The 19,960-nt window shown below is 39.0% G+C and overlaps 2 protein-coding genes across 2 annotated transcripts; both read right to left on the reverse strand.

The window, feature by feature from the left end:
- Window positions 1-240: 240 nt before the first annotated feature.
- On the reverse strand, window positions 241-5,615 carry LOC311289275 (uncharacterized protein). Its single transcript, XM_084407115.1, has 5 exons — window positions 4,860-5,615; window positions 3,835-4,272; window positions 1,988-2,425; window positions 963-1,400; window positions 241-375 (listed from the first exon to the last, which is right to left on the reverse strand). Exons 1-5 carry the CDS (start codon window positions 5,320-5,322, stop codon window positions 284-286), a joined length of 1,869 nt encoding a protein of 622 aa, XP_084263241.1. The 5' UTR covers window positions 5,323-5,615; the 3' UTR covers window positions 241-283.
- On the reverse strand, window positions 5,518-16,736 carry LOC311289088 (verrucotoxin subunit beta-like; the record flags this gene model as incomplete). The annotated part of the gene is made up of 6 exons (XM_084406846.1): window positions 16,623-16,736; window positions 16,463-16,541; window positions 14,022-14,114; window positions 12,125-13,849; window positions 9,051-9,206; window positions 5,518-5,534 (listed from the first exon to the last, which is right to left on the reverse strand). Exons 1-6 carry the CDS (start codon window positions 16,629-16,631, stop codon window positions 5,518-5,520), a joined length of 2,079 nt encoding a protein of 692 aa, XP_084262972.1. The 5' UTR covers window positions 16,632-16,736.
- Between the last annotated feature and the right edge of the window lie 3,224 nt (window positions 16,737-19,960).

Below are 19,960 nucleotides of genomic sequence, written 5' to 3' on the forward strand. Positions count from 1 at the left end.
CCAGATCCTGACACAACCACTGTTGAGGGTTTGATATTATTGACATTTGATTTGAAAGAGATTAAGACTTACATTTCACTTTGCTCATCATACAAAGTAATCATATCGCTTCATAAGACTTGGATTAAACCTTCAACCTCCTTATTAATCTTTTTCAAAGAGACATCAATAGATCAATAAATGTCTCATGTTCAATAATTGAATTAGCCTATATCATAATTCTACTGCTTATTAGAATTTCTGTGAATACACGGAAGCCACATTTTATTTATAAGTATTCAAATCATAAAAATGCATCATTGATGTTTGGTTTTAAAGCAATCCCCTTTTCTGTATCAATGTAACTCTTCAAAGGACCCAGACTCTCCACTGAGACTGCAAAAGAATTACAATTATTCATTCACGTCCATTCATTCTATACATTGTAAAGTTCCTACTGGTAAACTCTTGAATACAGTATTATAATTATATTTACACGTTTCCTTTATCCAGTGGTATTATGTGAGCTAACACACTGTTTTATACATTATTGAATGTGTTTTTTTGTTTTTAAAGCTTGTAACTGTAATAACTGGTTGGATATTTGAATTCACCTTCATGCTGTTGGAGGAACTACACATGCATCAGTGCAGACTGATATCACAAGAGTTACCCCAAAAAATCCACCCATTGGCCATTGGTGGAACAGTGAGCATGAACATTAGAAGAAAACATGTTTCTAGTTGTAAATCTTTTTTAATAAGACAAGCAGAGTGAAGGTTCACCATCTTTAACATCCTTACAAGATTGTATGCAAACTGTGAAAACTGCAGCTGTATTTGTAATAAACCTAATGCCTGAATGTTTTTTAAAGCATCTGCTACTGATTGACATACAGAAACTGTTTCACAGAAATGAACTGGTAAAATTAACTTGTTATTTGATATTTTGTTATTTTCTAAGTTCATCTTTTTCTGTCTTACCTCCACTGCTAACAGTAAATTTGCAGACGACATCCGGAGCATCTTTAGCAGCCTCTATGTTCTGTATCCCATCACGGTACACTCGGCTTAGCATCTTTCCATTATCAGCTTTAAAGAGGACTTTCTCATCCTCAATGAAGACTTGGAATTCGCAGAATACATCAGGTACATTCTTAGCAGCCTGAATATAGTCAACCCCTCCCGAGTACATTCTACTGAGGTACATGCCCCGCTTGTCCCTCAGCAGGATATTGGCATTGTGAGCCCTGGACACCTTGAACTTGCACCAGTCATCATTGTAGATCTTGGCAGCCTCAATGTTGTAGATGTCACTTTTACGATTAGTGCTGCACCAGAACATGCCATTGTCTGCTATTAAAGCGACCCCCTTCTCTGTACCAATGTAACTCTTCAAAGGACCCAGACTCTCCACTGAGACTGCAAAAGAATTACAATTATTCATTCACGTCCATTCATTCTATACATTGTAAAGATCCTACTGGTAAACTCTTGAATACAGTATTATAATTATATTTACACGTTTCCTTTATCCAGTGGTATTATGTGAGCTAACACACTGTTTTATACATTATTGAATGTGTTTTTTTGTTTTTAAAGCTTGTAACTGTAATAACTGGTTGGATATTTGAATTCACCTTCATGCTGTTGGAGGAACTACACATGCATCAGTGCAGACTGATATCACAAGAGTTACCCCAAAAAATCCACCCATTGGCCATTGGTGGAACAGTGAGCATGAACATTAGAAGAAAACATGTTTCTAGTTTTAAATATTTTTTAATAAGACAAGCAGAGTGAAGGTTCACCATCTTTAACATCCTTACAAGATTGTATGCAAACTGTGAAAACTGCAACTGTATTTGTAATAAACCTAATGCCTGAATGTTTTTTAAAGCATCTGCTACTGATTGACATACAGAAACTGTTTCACAGAAATGAACTGGTAAAATTAACTTGTTATTTGATATTTTGTTATTTTCTAAGTTCATCTTTTTCTGTCTTACCTCCACTGCTAACAGTAAATTTGCAGACGACATCCGGAGCATCTTTAGCAGCCTCTATGTTCTGTATCCCATCACGGTACACTCGGCTTAGCATCTTTCCATTATCAGCTTTAAAGAGGACTTTCTCATCCTCAATGAAGACTTGGAATTCGCAGAATACATCAGGTACATTCTTAGCAGCCTGAATATAGTCAACCCCTCCCGAGTACATTCTACTGAGGTACATGCCCCGCTTGTCCCTCAGCAGGATATTGGCATTGTGAGCCCTGGACACCTTGAACTTGCACCAGTCATCATTGTAGATCTTGGCAGCCTCAATGTTGTAGATGTCACTATTACGATTAGTGCTGCACCAGAACATGCCATTGTCTGCTATTAAAGTGACTCCCTTCTCTGTACCAATGTAACTCTTCAAAGGACCCAGACTCTCCACTGAGACTGCAAAAGAATTACAATTATTCATTCACGTCCATTCATTCTATACATTGTAAAGATCCTACTGGTAAACTCTTGAATACAGTATTATAATTATTAGGGATGTCCCGATCCGATCCACGGCATCGGTATCGTGCCGATACTGGCCCAAAATGCTAGATCGGATATCGGAGGGGAGAAAAAAAATTATCCGATACCTATGATCCGATACCCATTAGGGGTGGAACGGTAGGCTACGTATTCGTACTGAACGTACGTTCGGTGCATGGATTTTAAAATAAATAAATCTCGCGTGCACATTAATTAATGTAATACGGAACTAACGTTACTGTTAGATACGCGCATATGCGGGTTCTTTAGGGACACCTAATCTGTAGCCCGCCTTAGCTCTGAACGCGCGTCTATATCGCTTCAAACTCTCACTTTATCATTATACGCGCGCAGCGCGTACTATTCGTTTTGGACGCGCGAATGGATTCAAACTGTTCAAGCATCGAACTAGACGCGATAGACGCGAATTTGACGCTCTATTCGTGTTTGGTGTGAACGCAGCAAAATGAACAGGCTGCGATGTCAAGATTGCAATGCTGGAGTGTGTGTGTGTGTCAGAGAGAGAGAGAGAGAGAGAGAGGCACGGGCGCGATCGAACAGTGGAAACGAAACATAAAAACATACTCCGTCATTTTCATACAGGACATCATTAAAACTGCAAAAAGTGTTTAGCCTACTTACATTTGTGTAAAACACAACATTGTGCTTTTGTCAAACTGTAAACTCTTGTCAAACTGTAACTGTCACCCAACCAAAATCACACACATACGCTGTTTAAAAGCAAAAATGATCTCATCTTTTGGACATTCATCATTGCATTGGTTTTCATTTCTTGTCCTAAAACAGAGCACTAATCTGTTTATTTTTAAGTTACACATTCTACATTGAATAAAAAAGAAAATCAAATGTGTTTTTTAAAAAGTAGTAGTATTTTATACAGAAATAAATTATTTATAATTCAGATGAGAATAAAGTTAAAGTTACTTAAAATTTTAAGGAAACAAATATATTGATCTGAAATATAGCAAATTAATTTTAAATTCATTCAGGTTACCAAACATATCTCAAGGTCTTGAATAAAGGCTGGCAGTCTTTCATTATCAACTGTTGTTGTGGACTATATACTGGAGAAGCATTTGTTCTCCATTTGAGTGAGATGTTTTTATGTGGCTAATTGAGCAAAGTGCTTCCATTATATTTTATTATTATTAGTATTAGTTCAAGAATAAAATAAAAATATCGGATTGATATCGGTATCGGCAAATAGCCAAAGCTGCGGCATCGGTATCGGAAGTGAAAAAGTGGTATCGGGACATCCCTAATATTTTGTTATTTTCTAAGTTCATCTTTTTCTGTCTTACCTCCACTGCTAACAGTAAATTTGCAGACGACATCCGGAGCATCTTTAGCAGCCTCTATGTTCTGTATCCCATCACGGTACACTCGGCTTAGCATCTTTCCATTATCAGCTTTAAAGAGGACTTTCTCATCCTCAATGAAGACTTGGAATTCGCAGAATACATCAGGTACATTCTTAGCAGCCTGAATATAGTCAACCCCTCCCGAGTACATTCTACTGAGGTACATGCCCCGCTTGTCCCTCAGCAGGATATTGGCATTGTGAGCCCTGGACACCTTGAACTTGCACCAGTCATCATTGTAGATCTTGGCAGCCTCAATGTTGTAGATGTCACTATTACGATTAGTGCTGCACCAGTACATGCCATTGTCTGCTATTAAAGTGACCCCCTTCTCTGTACCAATGTAACTCTTCAAAGGACCCAGACTCTCCACTGAGACTGCAAAAGAATTACAATTATTCATTCACGTCCATTCATTCTATACATTGTAAAGATCCTACTGGTAAACTCTTGAATACAGTATTATAATTATATTTACACGTTTCCTTTATCCAGTGGTATTATGTGAGCTAACACACTGTTTTATACATTATTGAATGTGTTTTTTTGTTTTTAAAGCATGTAACTGTAATAACTGGTTGGATATTTGAATTCACCTTCATGCTGTTGGAGGAACTACACATGCATCAGTGCAGACTGATATCACAAGAGTTACCCCAAAAAATCCACCCATTGGCCATTGGTGGAACAGTGAGCATGAACATTAGAAGAAAACATGTTTCTAGTTGTAAATCTTTTTTAATAAGACAAGCAGAGTGAAGGTTCACCATCTTTAACATCCTTACAAGATTGTATGCAAACTGTGAAAACTGCAGCTGTATTTGTAATAAACCTAATGCCTGAATGTTTTTTAAAGCATCTGCTACTGATTGACATACAGAAACTGTTTCACAGAAATGAACTGGTAAAATTAACTTGTTATTTGATATTTTGTTATTTTCTAAGTTCATCTTTTTCTGTCTTACCTCCACTGCTAACAGTAAATTTGCAGAAGACATCCGGAGCATCTTTAGCAGCCTCTATGTTCTGTATCCCATCACGGTACACTCGGCTTAGCATCTTTCCATTATCAGCTTTAAAGAGGACTTTCTCATCCTCAATGAAGACTTGGAATTCGCAGAATACATCAGGTACATTCTTAGCAGCCTGAATATAGTCAACCCCTCCCGAGTACATTCTACTGAGGTACATGCCCCGCTTGTCCCTCAGCAGGATATTGGCATTGTGAGCCCTGGACACCTTGAACTTGCACCAGTCATCATTGTAGATCTTGGCAGCCTCAATGTTGTAGATGTCACTTTTACGATTAGTGCTGCACCAGAACATGCCATTGTCTGCTATTAAAGCGACCCCCTTCTCTGTACCAATGTAACTCTTCAAAGGACCCAGACTCTCCACTGAGACTGCAAAAGAATTACAATTATTCATTCACGTCCATTCATTCTATACATTGTAAAGATCCTACTGGTAAACTCTTGAATACAGTATTATAATTATATTTACACGTTTCCTTTATCCAGTGGTATTATGTGAGCTAACACACTGTTTTATACATTATTGAATGTGTTTTTTTGTTTTTAAAGCTTGTAACTGTAATAACTGGTTGGATATTTGAATTCACCTTCATGCTGTTGGAGGAACTACACATGCATCAGTGCAGACTGATATCACAAGAGTTACCCCAAAAAATCCACCCATTGGCCATTGGTGGAACAGTGAGCATGAACATTAGAAGAAAACATGTTTCTAGTTTTAAATATTTTTTAATAAGACAAGCAGAGTGAAGGTTCACCATCTTTAACATCCTTACAAGATTGTATGCAAACTGTGAAAACTGCAACTGTATTTGTAATAAACCTAATGCCTGAATGTTTTTTTAAAGCATCTGCTACTGATTGACATACAGAAACTGTTTCACAGAAATGAACTGGTAAAATTAACTTGTTATTTGATATTTTGTTATTTTCTAAGTTCATCTTTTTCTGTCGTACCCCCACTGCTAACAGTAAATTTCTGTATCCCATCACGGTACACTCTGCTTAGCATTTTTCCATTATCAGCTTTAAAGGGCACCTATTATGCAAAATGAACTTTTACATGGTGCTTGAACATAAATGTGTGTTGGCAGTGTGTGAGCAAAACCACCCTAGAATGATAAAAATCCACCCAGTAGTTTTTTTACTATCTCAATAAATCATAAGCACTGTCTCAGAACGAGCTGTTCTAGATTTCCCTCACTGTGACGTAGAATTGAGCTAAGCCCCACCAACGTGATTTGATTGACATCTGGATTTGGCATAGACCCCGCCCTCGGTGATCTGTGTACACCATCGCCATTGTTTCAAGGACAGCCGGTGTGTAATGTCTCATAAGAAGTGTAGGTGTTCTGTTGTGGGATGTAAGAATGGACATAGTAGTCTTCACTGACATCAGAGCCACTGAAAACGCAGCGGATGGATTTTATTTATGAAGAAAAGGCACCACTTAAACTTCCTAAATACGAGAATCATTTTCTGACTGTTTAGTGAACGAGGGTCAAAGTTAAAGCAGCACTCAGTAGCTTCGGGATTTCTTCGCTGTATTCTCGCTTTTTGCTCGCAGGTTTCTCTCTAGAGCTCCCCCCACAGCTTCGGAATAGATATTTGACAACACTGTTGTAAAAACTCGTTGGCTATTCTCAGACACCAGAGGCTAGTAGATCAACGACATCAAAGCAGATGGGACATTCTTTAAAACGTCTTCTTCCTTCAGGTTCGGACAGCGTGAGGGAGCACAATAATGACAGTATTTGAGCAGATTTCTTTTGGCCGTAAACAGTGGCGGCGCCAGGGAGGAGCTAGGTGGTGCTGTAGCTCCCCCTATAATAGCCATAGCCACCTGCCCAGCACCCCCAAGAAATGTCTGTAATTTTTTTTATATTTATATTTTAATGTCAGGTTTGAATAGTCTTTTTCATGTTGTTAAAAATAGGAATTAAATAATAATTTAAAAATCGCGAGCGGACGCGCGCAGGCGGGGGCGGGCGCGGGCGCCGTGAGCTCTGAGCGAGCAGGAACGAGTAACGTTAGTGAGTTGTCTATCGAAAAAGATGGATATAGCAAAAAAGCTGTCGGGGACTAAAAATAGAAAAAGAAAGAGGGAAAATGAGATGGCATGTCAACTGATGCGACCGCAGCTAAATAAGTGGATGGTGAAAGGCTACAGGTAGCCTAGTATTTAAAGTGTGACGTCCAGGCATGTAGGCTTCTGGCCATCGGGACTACCAGGAGATTCCCGGTGGGCCGACGTGCTTTTTGGGCCGATACATCTCATAGGCCTACTTTTTTTTTTTTTTTTGTCTTAACGGCCCATAAAACTCCTACATCGGCGGCCCATTCGTTTTGTTTTGCTTAATTGGCGGCGCATGGGTTATAGTGCCGGTGACAGTGTAATGCATTGGTCAAAATAAGTCAGCGTTAGTTTTTTTTTCTGACACCCCATGAAACACGTAGATCAACGGCCCATTGGTTATTTTCTTGATTGACACTGGGCTGGCCCAATCACATCTTTAATGTGAAGTATAGAAATATACTCTTTCAAGTATAGAAATTAGTACAAAACTAATTATGAAAGTTTCCTTTATTTTTCAGTGCATTTGTTTTACAATATATGGCTATTACTATCATGGGATTAATATTATAACTATTATTAATATGTAGAGTAGGCTAATGTAGACTGACACTGTAACTAAAAGAGATTTGAATTTTTCTTTGTTTCTTTGAGCTTTTAATTTTTAACTCTCAAAGTGCACAAGATTGATGATTGCCAAAACTGTTGCTGCATACCCCTCTGACACTGGGTAGTTGCGTCCCTGTCTATAGCCCTTGCGTTGAATACTTTTGCATATATATATATACAGTAGGCTATATGCTTATAGTCGCGGAACGAGTATAGTTAATGCGGGTGTGTACACATGTGTATACCAAGGGTGGTCCGATGCGACCTCCATAATGAAACGCCCCAAAATTCAAAGCACCTTCTCTTAAGTGTTGAGCATCCCCATAGCACCTGCAACCGAAAATCTCTGGAGCCGCCACTGGCCGTAAAGCAATTGTTTACATCGCGAGACCTGATATCACGTGATACTTCCTGCCGCGGCGGCCGGCGGCCCGCCGTCTCAAAGTTGCAAGTGCGAATTTTCCGCTCACGGGCACCAGGGGGGTGCGAAACGACCACCATTCAACCCGAAATAAGTATTATAACCATTCCAATGACTCCGAAGCTGTTCAGTTAAGGTAAAAAAGTTACTTAGTTCACCTTTAATCCTCAAGTGTGGATCGTTGCCTACAGTTCGCGATCCAACGTCACCTCCAGAAGAAGTAAGTGTATTTTATGATTTTTGAGCAAATAGTCATTTCAATCGATGTCAGACAGTTCAACAACAAATGCGTCTAAAGCTATTTATTGTCGTCGTCATAGGATGTCTCAACAAACAACGTCAGACAGTTTTGTCACGTAGGCTATCATTTTTTTGCAGCAATTACAAATGTAAATAAATTAAGGTCTGCTCTATCTCCATAGACAGTATATAAACGTCTATCTCCCTCCCCTTAAGAAAAAAATGTATTAATCGTTTGTACTTAGCAAACGTAATCACAGTATTTGTGTGTGTGTGTGTAGTTTCAAAAAATTGCGCGAACGTTATCACAGTTCGTGTGTGTGTGTGTTGCACATCCATAATTGCAAAGTAGACGCGATTAAAACTTTGTAAGTACATAAATGTATCAAATAACCATTCCGAGACGTTTAGTCCATTCTCATTCATGTTTATTCTGTGCCGGAGTCTCTTCATCCTCTGGGTCCAGCAGCAGGGCGGGGATATGCAGCACATTTACATTTAAGGTGGTATAGACCAAAACAGCTCTTTTTAAAACAGGCCCCAAAAATGACATTTTCAAATGGTTATAATAAATTAACTGTGGGGTATTTTGTGCTGAAACTTCACAAATGCATTCTGGGGACACCCAAGACCAATATTACATCTTGTAAAAAGGGGCATAATAGGTGCCCTTTAAAGAGGACTTTCTCATCCTCAATGAAGACTTGGAATTCGCAGAATACATCAGGTACATTCTTAGCAGCCTGAATATAGTCAACCCCTCCCGAGTACATTCTACTGAGGTACATGCCCCGCTTGTCCCTCAGCAGGATATTGGCATTGTGAGCCCTGGACACCTTGAACTTGCACCAGTCATCATTGTAGATCTTGGCAGCCTCAATGTTGTAGATGTCACTATTACGATTAGTGCTGCACCAGAACATGCCATTGTCTGCTATTAAATGCTGATTTCACAAAATCATATCTCTTAAATTCTTAAAGGGGTGGTATAATGCCCTTTTCACAAGATGTAAAATAAGTCTTTGATGTCTCCAGAGTGTGTATGTGAAGTTTTAGCTCAAAATACCCCACAGATATTTTTATATAGCATGTTAAAATTGACCCTTTTTGAGGGTGAGCAAAAACACACGTTTTTTTTTGGTGTATGTCCCTTTAAATGCAAATGAGCTGCTGCTTGTAGCACAGGGGGCGGAGCTTCAAGTGTGTCCTTTTACCTCACACACGTGCACTGAAAATTTCAAAAACTTTTAGCTTTTTATGTTCAAACCGGATTCAGACAATGATGTCAGAGAGATTCAGACAATGATGTCAGAGAGACTAGAGAAGAAGTGACAACATGTAGAAGCAGCAGGACATTTCTGAATGATTAGTTGATGAATTTATGTAGCTGATGTGTAGATATCTTCTAGTCATTTCATACTCTTCTAGTATGAAATGCAATCATACAGTGGGTTTAAGTGTCAACAGATTTTGTGTTAAGTTGATTATTTTTGTGTGTTTTGTTTATTATTGTTATTGTTTTTTTTGTTTGTTTTTTTTTATGTCAGTTTTAAATGTCCTATTGGTTTTCATACAGAGAAATGTACGTTTTACTTGTTCAAGGCTTTGTATTGTTTATTGTGAATTTCACATGATTAAGTACACTAGCCTACATTAGACATCAAATACATAATATACTCTGCAAGTTTAAGGACTATTTGTTACAACATGAACGAAGGAAATAATATGTTCATATATGCAGTCAAGTGGGAAACACTTTACAACATGTTACACATTTAATTATAGCCACACATGTTAGGAAATATTGTTATCAATACAAACATTGACTGTGTGAAAGAAGCTAATTATAGGGGCTGTCAAAAGATTTATCGTGATTAATCGCATCCAAAATTAAAGTTTGTGTTTACATAATATATGTGTGTGTACTGTGTATAATTATTTTGTATATATAAATACACACACATGCATGTATATATTTAAGAAATATTTGCATACATATACTGTATATATTTATATATAATTTATATTATATATAAATATATATTTTTTTATATATAAATTACACATTTTTCTTAAATATATACAAGCATGTGTGTGTATTGATATATACAAAGTAATTATACACAGTACACACACATATATTATGTAAACACAAACTTTTATTTTGGATGCGATTAATCGCGATTAATCTTTTGACAGCCCTAATAGATATATATATATGTATATATATACACACACACTCACCTAAAGGATTATTAGGAACACCTGTAATTATCTAATCAACCAATCACATGGCAGTTGCTTCAATGCATTTAGGGGTGTGGTCCTGGTCAAGACAATCTCCTGAACTCCAAACTGAATGTCAGAATGGGAAAGAAAGGTGATTTAAGCAATTTTGAGCGTGGCATGGTTGTTGGCAGGGTGGGAATTATACCGCGGCCACGGCCGCCGTTGCCCTACACTTTGGCCTTCATGCCCCGTGAAAAAAAAATCATTGTACGGCCACAGTGGCCTGTGTGCCCTGGCCCTGTCCAAGTTCCATGTATAAAGCAGAGCATGTGAGCGGAGTGGAGCGGGAGCGAGCGGGGAGCGCGAGCGGGCGGATCTTGGACAGAACGCAGAGCGGCAATTTCAAAAGGACGGAGCGTCGCCCTATTTCCCACTGCAGTTTCGCTCCGCTCACACCACGAGTCTGAAGCATGCTCAGTCAAGCCTGACCCTGAATCCATCTGTCTTGCACAGTCATCAACAGTAGACTATTTTCAGTCAAAACTCAGCTCAATAATGGAGTTCAAAAAGTACTTCAAAAAGGAAAATGAGAAGTCATACAGGTGTAGCCTACTATTAATAAGTCGCTCCGGAGTATAAATCGCAACAGTCAAAAAATGCGCCATGAAGAAGAAAAAACACTTGCCCCTGGTTTCACAGACAGGGCTTAAGACTAGTCCTAGACTAAAATGTAAGTCTGAGCTGTTTCCACTGAAATAAACTTGCACTGACTGATCTTAAAAATATATCAGTGCCTTTTTAGTTTTAAGATGCACATCGGTAATGTTTTTTTCTAAGCATGTTTATAAAAATTACTTAAATGTCCTAATTGATCTATGGTCTAATCCTGGCTTAGTCTAAGCCCTGTCTGTGAAACCGGGCCATATAGGCCTAAGTCGCACTGGACTATAAGTCGCATTTATTTAGAAATTTATTTCACAAAAAACAAAAAAAAACAATGTTACAGACTGGACAGTTCTCCGTTAGGACGTGAGCGCTCTGAAAGCGGCACTAAAAGACTGCTTTATAAAACTTTCACAGAAACCTCAAGCAGAAAGCACAAAGCCTGTCTTTAAATGCCACGGCCTACCTGAGCATTGTTTCTGACCATGTCCATCCCTTTATGACCACCATGTACCCATCCTCTGATGGCTACTTCCAGCAGGATAATGCACCATGTCACAAAGCTCGAATCATTTCAAATTGGTTTCTTGAACATGACAATGAGTTCACTGTACTAAAATGGGCCCCACAGTCACCAGATCTCAACCCAATAGAGCATCTTTGGGATGTGGTGGAACGGGAGCTTCGTGCCCTGGATGTGCATCCCACAAATCTCCATCAACTGCAAGATGCTATCCTATCAATATGGGCCAACATTTCTAAAGAATGCTTTCAGCACCTTGTTGAATCAATGCCACGTAGAATTAAGGCAGTTCTGAAGGCGAAAGGGGCTCAAACACAGTATTAGTATGGTGTTCTTAATAATCCTTTAGGTGAGTGTGTATATATATATATATATATATATATATATATATATATATATAAAGATGAATGCAAAAAAAAAGTGCATATAACACTTACCCGAAGACGGTTTGGGGCCGAGAGTGTCACTGGCTTCACTCACTCCCACTTTACCCACTATCCTGTAGCGGATCGAGTACTGCTTTCCAGACTCCAATCCAGTCAGAGTAAAGACTTCATCAGCTGTGTTTATGATAATCCACTGTTCCTCAGCGCCAGAATTTGCTTTCACCTGCTGGTACTCCACTCTGAACTGCACAGTTTCTCCAGTTGGGGACTTCTGCAGTTTCAGGGTCACACTGTCCTCCAGGACCTTCATCACTTCTGGTGGAGGAGGCTTCGACACGGGCTGGAACTGTGTGTCTGTCAGCTTCCCTGATTCATACAGATATATAGAGGAGCCAGGACTGGAGGGATCGGAGATGGCAGAAATAATGAATCGATATCTCTTTTTTTCTTTATTAGCCTCAGAAAAACTTCTGAAAAGAGATAAGTTCTCTCTCATCTTTGAGGTGACATCAGGATCGTTGAACCCCTTTCTGACAGATGCTAACATGATAGAAGTGTGTTTCATTCCCACATCTAGCTCTTTAAACTCATCAGATTCCAGAAACTTCTTCAGGGTTGAGAGATCTGGGTCTTCATACTTCAGAGATGTGAAGGTCAAGCTCACCACAACATCAATATCAGGATTAAAGAGGATGGTGTTGAGACGGTTTGAGTCTTCAGTATTGATTCCCTTCAGTATCTTGGTTTGAAAACTCAAGAGCTTAAGTTCAGCCTTTGCATGATCTAACCACTGGTTAAGCATGTCAGCATTAAAGGGGGAGCTGTAGTGGATCTTCAGGATGTCTTCCAATGAATTTTGCTCCTTGTCTCCTCCTCGTATAGCAGGCAAGACCTTGGCCACTTCTTTCAGGAGCACCGTTTTGTAAATGCTAAGAGAGCCCTGAAATAAACGGAGCCTTTCTTTGATGTCTTTGAAAACATTTACCATCGGTTTACTAGACAGGTCGTTGCAAGTCCTCTCTACTTCTCCCAGCCTCTCTATTATATCTTCAGTTTTGGAAAGCAGACGTGTGGTGATTTCTCTCTCCAACTGAGCAGCTTTTGTATCCAGTAGAGAAAGAGGATAGAGCCAGACTTTTATTGGAACTGCATTCTGTGGATTCTCCTTCAGTATAGTGGGAAGCTTCTGGTACACCTCTAGGGCCTCCATGAAAGTGGTGGGGTTCTGCTCAAGGCGGACGTCACCATGAAATGTGCAGGCGATATTGTTAGCCACTTTCTTTTGAGCATCTGTCATATTTACAGCTCCGTGTCCCTCAATGGAAAATAGAGGAATCTTTTTGACCATGACATTCAGTTCTCCCTTAATCTCCTGCTTGTCTTCCTCTTCTGAAAATGTCCGATCAAACACCATGACGGCCTGAGCTCCGTATAGTACAGCAGTGACCACATGAGTTGCAGTTTTCTGGTCAAAGACCTGAGGGTAGGTGATCTGACCCAACTGAGTCATAGTTAGCTGTTCGAATTTAGAGGTTTCACTGTAATACATTGTAACTCTGGACTGTTGGTTTGAGGATTTGGTGTCACTCAGGAACTTGGCAGATCCTCCCACCTCCACCAGCCCTGCCAAGAAGCTGGCCTTCAGGGAAGCACTCACACCCAGGAGACTGGACTTACTAGAGAGAGAGTCGGAGCTACTGAACTTCAAGTCTGTCATGGGCTGTGGACGACTGTCCAAATCTTCTCTCAATGATTTCTTATCCCACAGAGTGACACCTGAAATGAGAAATTACTTTTAGAGTTATGTACGAGGAAGTGATGTACTGTTGAAGAAACATACAGGCTTTATATAGTATTGTTACACATGGATTTGTAATTAGTGATGCAAGATTTGATGAAGAGGGGAAAATAAACTTATTTATTTATTTATTTTAGGTTGGTAAAGCACCTGGAATGAAGGTATCCTTGCGGCGGTCATACAGCATACCAGGATACAGAGGTCTTCCTAGAGCTGCCACTTCAATGGGCTGTGATGCCAGGGCTGCATTAAATAACAGATAAAAGGTAAATTTTATAATTAGAATATTTATAATATACATGAAAAAAAATTACATCTGATTGATTCTTTCCCTGCCAGCATTTTTGAGAAAAGTTGCCAGCCACTGCCAGCATTTTTTATAATTTTCAGTTATAGAGGGGTGACCCCGAATAGTCGAAGATTCGATGCTTCGATAGGAGGAGCCTGATTCGACTACCGATCTTACGGTCGAATCTTCGCGGAGGTGTTATGAAACGAGGATCATGCCACTTTGGCTATATGAGGGCGCTCAATGTCTGATTTCACATAGAACTAGCTTTTATGTCAATTCGTTAATATTCAGCCTATTATGATAATGCTGTATTTAAAAATGTGCAAAGAAAGAAGCTTTTAATAAATATTTTTTAACGTGTGTGAATAAATCCAAACACCCCGTGACAGATTTAAGTTTCACTTTCAATCCGTGACCGACAGAGGAGCGTCTTCGCGGCAAGGATTTAAATCTTTAACAATGTCTGGGATAAGAAAATCTAAAGTGTGGATGTACACCATCAGAAAGGATATTCTCCAAGGCTGGATTTAGCATCAGGAAAACCATGATCGCACTTCTGCCGGCCAACGTTAACGAATAAAAAATTCGTTTCACGCATAGACTGGGTTTCACGTTAGAATGTATTTTATCCGCGCGCACAATTTGAATAGACTCCAACAGACAGACAGAGTGAAAGACTGGATTTGTTCTCTCGATCAGGTAGGGTCCAAGTGATTTCAAAACTTTTCAGCCGGTTCTAATTTGATTTTTGGATGCTGTGAACATTTTTAGCTAAAAAGACTGCCACTCCAGTTTAGCATGTTGTTTGTTTCTGCAGTTAAAAAGACAAAGTTGAAAATTCTGGCTACTATCGTTATTTTAATAATTTCTTTATTTTTATTTTATTTATTAATCTGTCAGGGTTATCTAATCTAACTATTTGTGGCTTGTGTTTTGAATATATATTCCTCTGCACTTTAGGCATTTTGCACACATTTGCTCATCTTGTGACTTGATTCTGATTTATTTCGTTTTGTATTTTTATTTATTAGAAAGGTATATTCTGTTCTAATTTAATTTAGTAAATTAATTGTTTATTTTTTTGGTGCATCCATGTTGTGCTGTAGGCTGGCCTGCTTGCACAGGTAATTTAGCCGATTTAATTTGATTTGCATGTGGAATGCAAATCCTGTCTGCAGTGTGGCCTTTCTGGAGTTATTTATGTTACTTCTTAGTTTTATTGATCCAAAATGTTTTTATACATTTTCTTCTATAGCTTTGTGTGATTTTCTGTACATCGCGGCTTTGATACGTTAAAGCCCCGCTGTCAGTACTATTTACTACAGCCTACAGTTTGCTAACTAGCTATACCTTCGTCATGGAAATGCATATTACCTGGATGCGATCACTTACAAAACAGATTGGTATCCTTATTTAAATTTCTAAACAACAATCACATCAACAAGAGGTGGATTAATTTTGTGAAGAGCCACCTTGATGGAGAGCTGAGGATCACCACCAACACCCGCCTCTGTAGTGATCATTTTACACAGGATAGTTTTATAAACTTCCGTCGGAGACAACTGGGATTCACTGATAATCTACTGTTACTGGTGAATGGGGCCGAACTGACTATCTCCCGCCTTGGCCTTCATCCTCCTGTCACGCCAACAACTGGTGCCATGATCGCCAGTGCATGTCCGCGAATCAACTTTCCCGCGAGTGGGCGTGGTTTCAGCGCAGCCAGCGGACACGCCCCCAGCGTTTGAGAGCAGAGACCACTGCTTATTTTTGCAAGATTCTGATAGCTTATTTTATTTACTTGGCTGCATTTTTTTATCATTCAAATTTGGCTGGGTGGCTAATAACAAATTTTTCTGTGGTGTGACAAACTCAGAACACATACTTAATTTTGACTTTACAGGGACTTTAAAGGGATACTCCACTTTAAAATGAAAATTCTGTCATCATATACTCACCCTCATGTTGTTTCAAACCTGTATGAATTTCTTCTGCTGAACAGAAAGGAAGATATTTAGAAGAATGTAAGTAACCAGACAGTTTCTGGTCTCATTGACTTCCATAGTAGGAAAAAAATATACTATGGAAGTCAATGAGACCAGAAACTGTCTGGTTACTGATATTCTTCTAAATATCTTCCTTTCTGTTCAGCAGAAGAAATTCATAAAGGATTGAAACAACATGAGGGTGAGTATATGATGACAGAATTTTCATTTTAAAGTTGAGTATTCCTTTAAGGAACCAGGTTACATACCTAATCTGAGAAAATGTTCAATCTTACCTGGACGTTTTTTGTTTCCTTCATCTGCTAAGAAATGAAGTCCTCTGGTGTCTCTATTTAAAATCTGAAGTTCATCAGGTTTGGGTTGTAACACTTCCTATTTTTGCTTTGATTATACTTAATCTCACTAAATACATCTGGTTACACTTGCACATTTTGTCTGAGGGAGTAAACTTACCCTGTGCATTCACCACAGCTAGGGTTGCCAACCATAGATATGTACAGTAGAAGCAGCTCGGCTGATTCAGGTATGTCAAAACTGCCGCCATCTTGGAATCATCAACCAGGAGACCTGTTTCAATGTGAAGGAGATGCCTGTCACGAACTTGTCTTGTTTAGTTTCATGGTCATATTCTGCTTAGTTTTCCCTGTCACCGTTTGTTCTCGTTCTTTGTTTGTTGTTTCTTAAGTGTTCCTTTCTGATTATTTATAGTTATAAGCTGCCTGCATTTTTCTTATAAAATAAAGGTAAAATTATTATTATTATTTTGATTACTATATTATATTTGTTCTTAAATACTGTATTTTTATAATAATGAAATGGTGTTATTACTATAATTATAATAATGTTGTATATTTTTTTATTTAGTACTACTACTAATATTAATCATAATAATAATTAAAGCTGCAAGCAGCATTTATCGGGGTTCAAGCAGTTAAGGCCTTTAAGCACACAAGCATCAAAACACAATGGCCCTCATTTATCATTCTTGCGTAGAAACGGGCGTATATATTGGCGTAAGATTATGCTTACACTCCTCTCACCGCCTGATTTATGAAGCTGTACGTACCTTTGAAATCCAGGTGTACGCAATACCTGCGCTTGATAAATGCTGCGGCTGAAAACGAGCGTCATTAGAATAACACGCCCCTATATATTCAAGTCTCCGCTCCCCCCACGCCCTCATTTTACGCCATGGACACACGGAAGACGGCAAAGAAGAGAAACTTCTTTGAGAAAGAAAGAGAAACCAGGGAAGTGGAAAGAAACAAAATTGATTTCTAGATTTTTATTATTAATGACGCTTATTGTTATTTAGAAGAAGAATGTCTTTATTATTATTTGTATTATTATATTATTTATAAGAAGAAGAATGTCATTTTTATTATTTTGTCAGTCTGAATTATTTTTTGGCCATTGAAAACCTTTCATTACTGAACCCAGTCCGTGCACACCTGCCGGGCCTAACCCTGGCCTAACCATCGTTTTAAAGAATATACAACGGCGAGCGCGTCGAGTATAAACGCCTCGTCCGTTTGGGGAGGTGCGCGCGCAGTCTGTGCGGAGACTCGCGCTGCGGAGCCAGGCGAAAGTATTTAACAAGGCTTGAAACGTCAGGTAAAGCGTAGCAACTGAAGGAATACATTTGCCTACAAATCAAATGCTTTGGTAAAGTCACACAAATTAAACATTTAAGTCCATGTTGCACAAAAATAAACACTGAAGTTTATAATTACTATGTTGTTGTTTTTTTTACAGTGGGTCATAATATATCATATCTTTTAGTTTGTCAGTGCGTTTTGTGGTGTTAGGAATTGTTTTTCTGCGCATTTCCACACTAACTCAAAACATGCGTACACCACCTCCTGAGCTGGCGTAGGATTTGAGCGTGCCGTACGCCAACGTCCATATTGATAAATCTCAAAGTCACCGTGGTTTTGGGTGTACGCCAGGTGTATGCTGGAAATTTGGTGTACGCACTTTTGATAAATGAGGGCCATTACGTTTTATTTAGCAAGCATTTAACAACTGCCATCATAGATTAAAAAAGTCAATTTACAGCCAATACAGGCAGTTTACCATAGGAAATATATGGTTTTAAAGCGTTTTTACAGTTATAGCACCTTTTTGCCTGAGTCTTCTTACAGTCTTGCCTGATCTCCACCACTTTTATTAGTAGTACTCAGAGTGTGCCCATATATATCTGTCAAATTTGTTGTAAATATGTAATTTTGATAAGGAGTTTAGACAATTATATTCAGTGGCGTAACGAGCCAACACCGGGCCCTTAAGTAGGATTATCAAGGCGGGCCCCTTGATGACGCAATTGATGACATTGATGACGCAATGTCCGCGAGTAGGCTACCATGAATAGGGCAGGATATGATCATACACAGCATATAAGAGATGAGATGACTAACAAAATCAGGAGGAGCCTACGCTCACCAAAAACAAAACAAAAAAAACAAAACAAAAACACTGGTGACAGCGCACCATAACACATTGTTAGGCCTGGGTCCAAATACATAAAAAAGATGCTCTCTTACATTATAGCGGGATTTTCCGGGCTTTCCTATGTGCAACTGCAAAGTTGTCGATTAGATCAGGATTGTGCGCACGGGCATTCTCAATTGACCCTTCGCAGGGAGTTTGATTGACAGGCGATCTGACTAATCATAATCCGCCATTTTGTCCCACAAAGCAGTCAGGAGAATTAGTAGATTAACATTGGAGGATTTAAATTTGAAAAACAAAGTGTACTGACGTCTTAGCACTTTAAAACAACATTCCTTTTATGTTCATTCATGTTTATTTTAATGCTATAAATTAACTAGAAGGGAGAGATGATCGGTTCACGAGCAGCTTTAACTGAGCCTCAAGTCTACAGCGATCTGTCAGACACATTAAAGAGTCACAAAACGGTATTTATTGTTTAAAGGTCCCATGACATGAAATTTCCACTTTCTGAGGTTTTTTAACATTAATATGAGTTCCCCTAGCCTGTATAAGGTCCCAAAGTTTCTAGAAACTTTAATCGGTGTAAATCGAGCTTTTGCTATTTTTCTCTGCCTTTGAGAAAATGGAAGCTCAACCGGGCTGATCTTGAATCTCCTCCTTATGACGTTATAAGGAGAAATGTTACCTCCCCTTTCTCTGCTTTGCCCGCCCAGAGAATATTTCTCGCCCATGAGAAAATGAGCTAGGAAGTAGAACGTGCGCACGCGATTTTAGTTTGTCCACGAGAGATATCATGGCTTTTGAGCGAGCTAAGCATAATAATTGCTCAATAATTGGATGTACAAATGAACATCGAATGGTCAATACAGAGCTGGGCTTGCTGAACGTCGGACAAGTAAGTCAACAAATTTTATATAAGTGTGTTGCTTTACTGTTTATGGTTACCTAGCTTGTTACACGTAGAATGTGGCTGTCACATTAGCTATGCAGCTATGCAGTTACTTGCGCTAATGTAAAGGTAGACAGCATCAAGTTACACACACTGTAACGCGAGTGTTGTACACTTCTTTGTTATTTGGATAACCGTTTCCCTGGTGGTTATATGGTGATAACTGTAAACCATCCGAATAAAGTACCGTATCCAGACATAATATTTTAAGCTAACCATTCGTAAACGTCCTGCTGGAGCCGTTGAGTTGCAACATCCGTTGCTTCTCCATCTGGATCAAATTCTGGGTCAAACTGAAATGCTTGAAAGACTGCGTGTCTTCGTGCCATTGCAATATATCCAACATAAACAAACATGCATGGTACTGTTGCGCAAGATGGTCAAGGCC

The sequence above is a fragment of the Rutilus rutilus genome, assembly GCF_951802725.1.
Source record: "Rutilus rutilus genome assembly, chromosome: 4".
NCBI classification, from domain to species: domain Eukaryota; kingdom Metazoa; phylum Chordata; class Actinopteri; order Cypriniformes; family Leuciscidae; genus Rutilus; species Rutilus rutilus.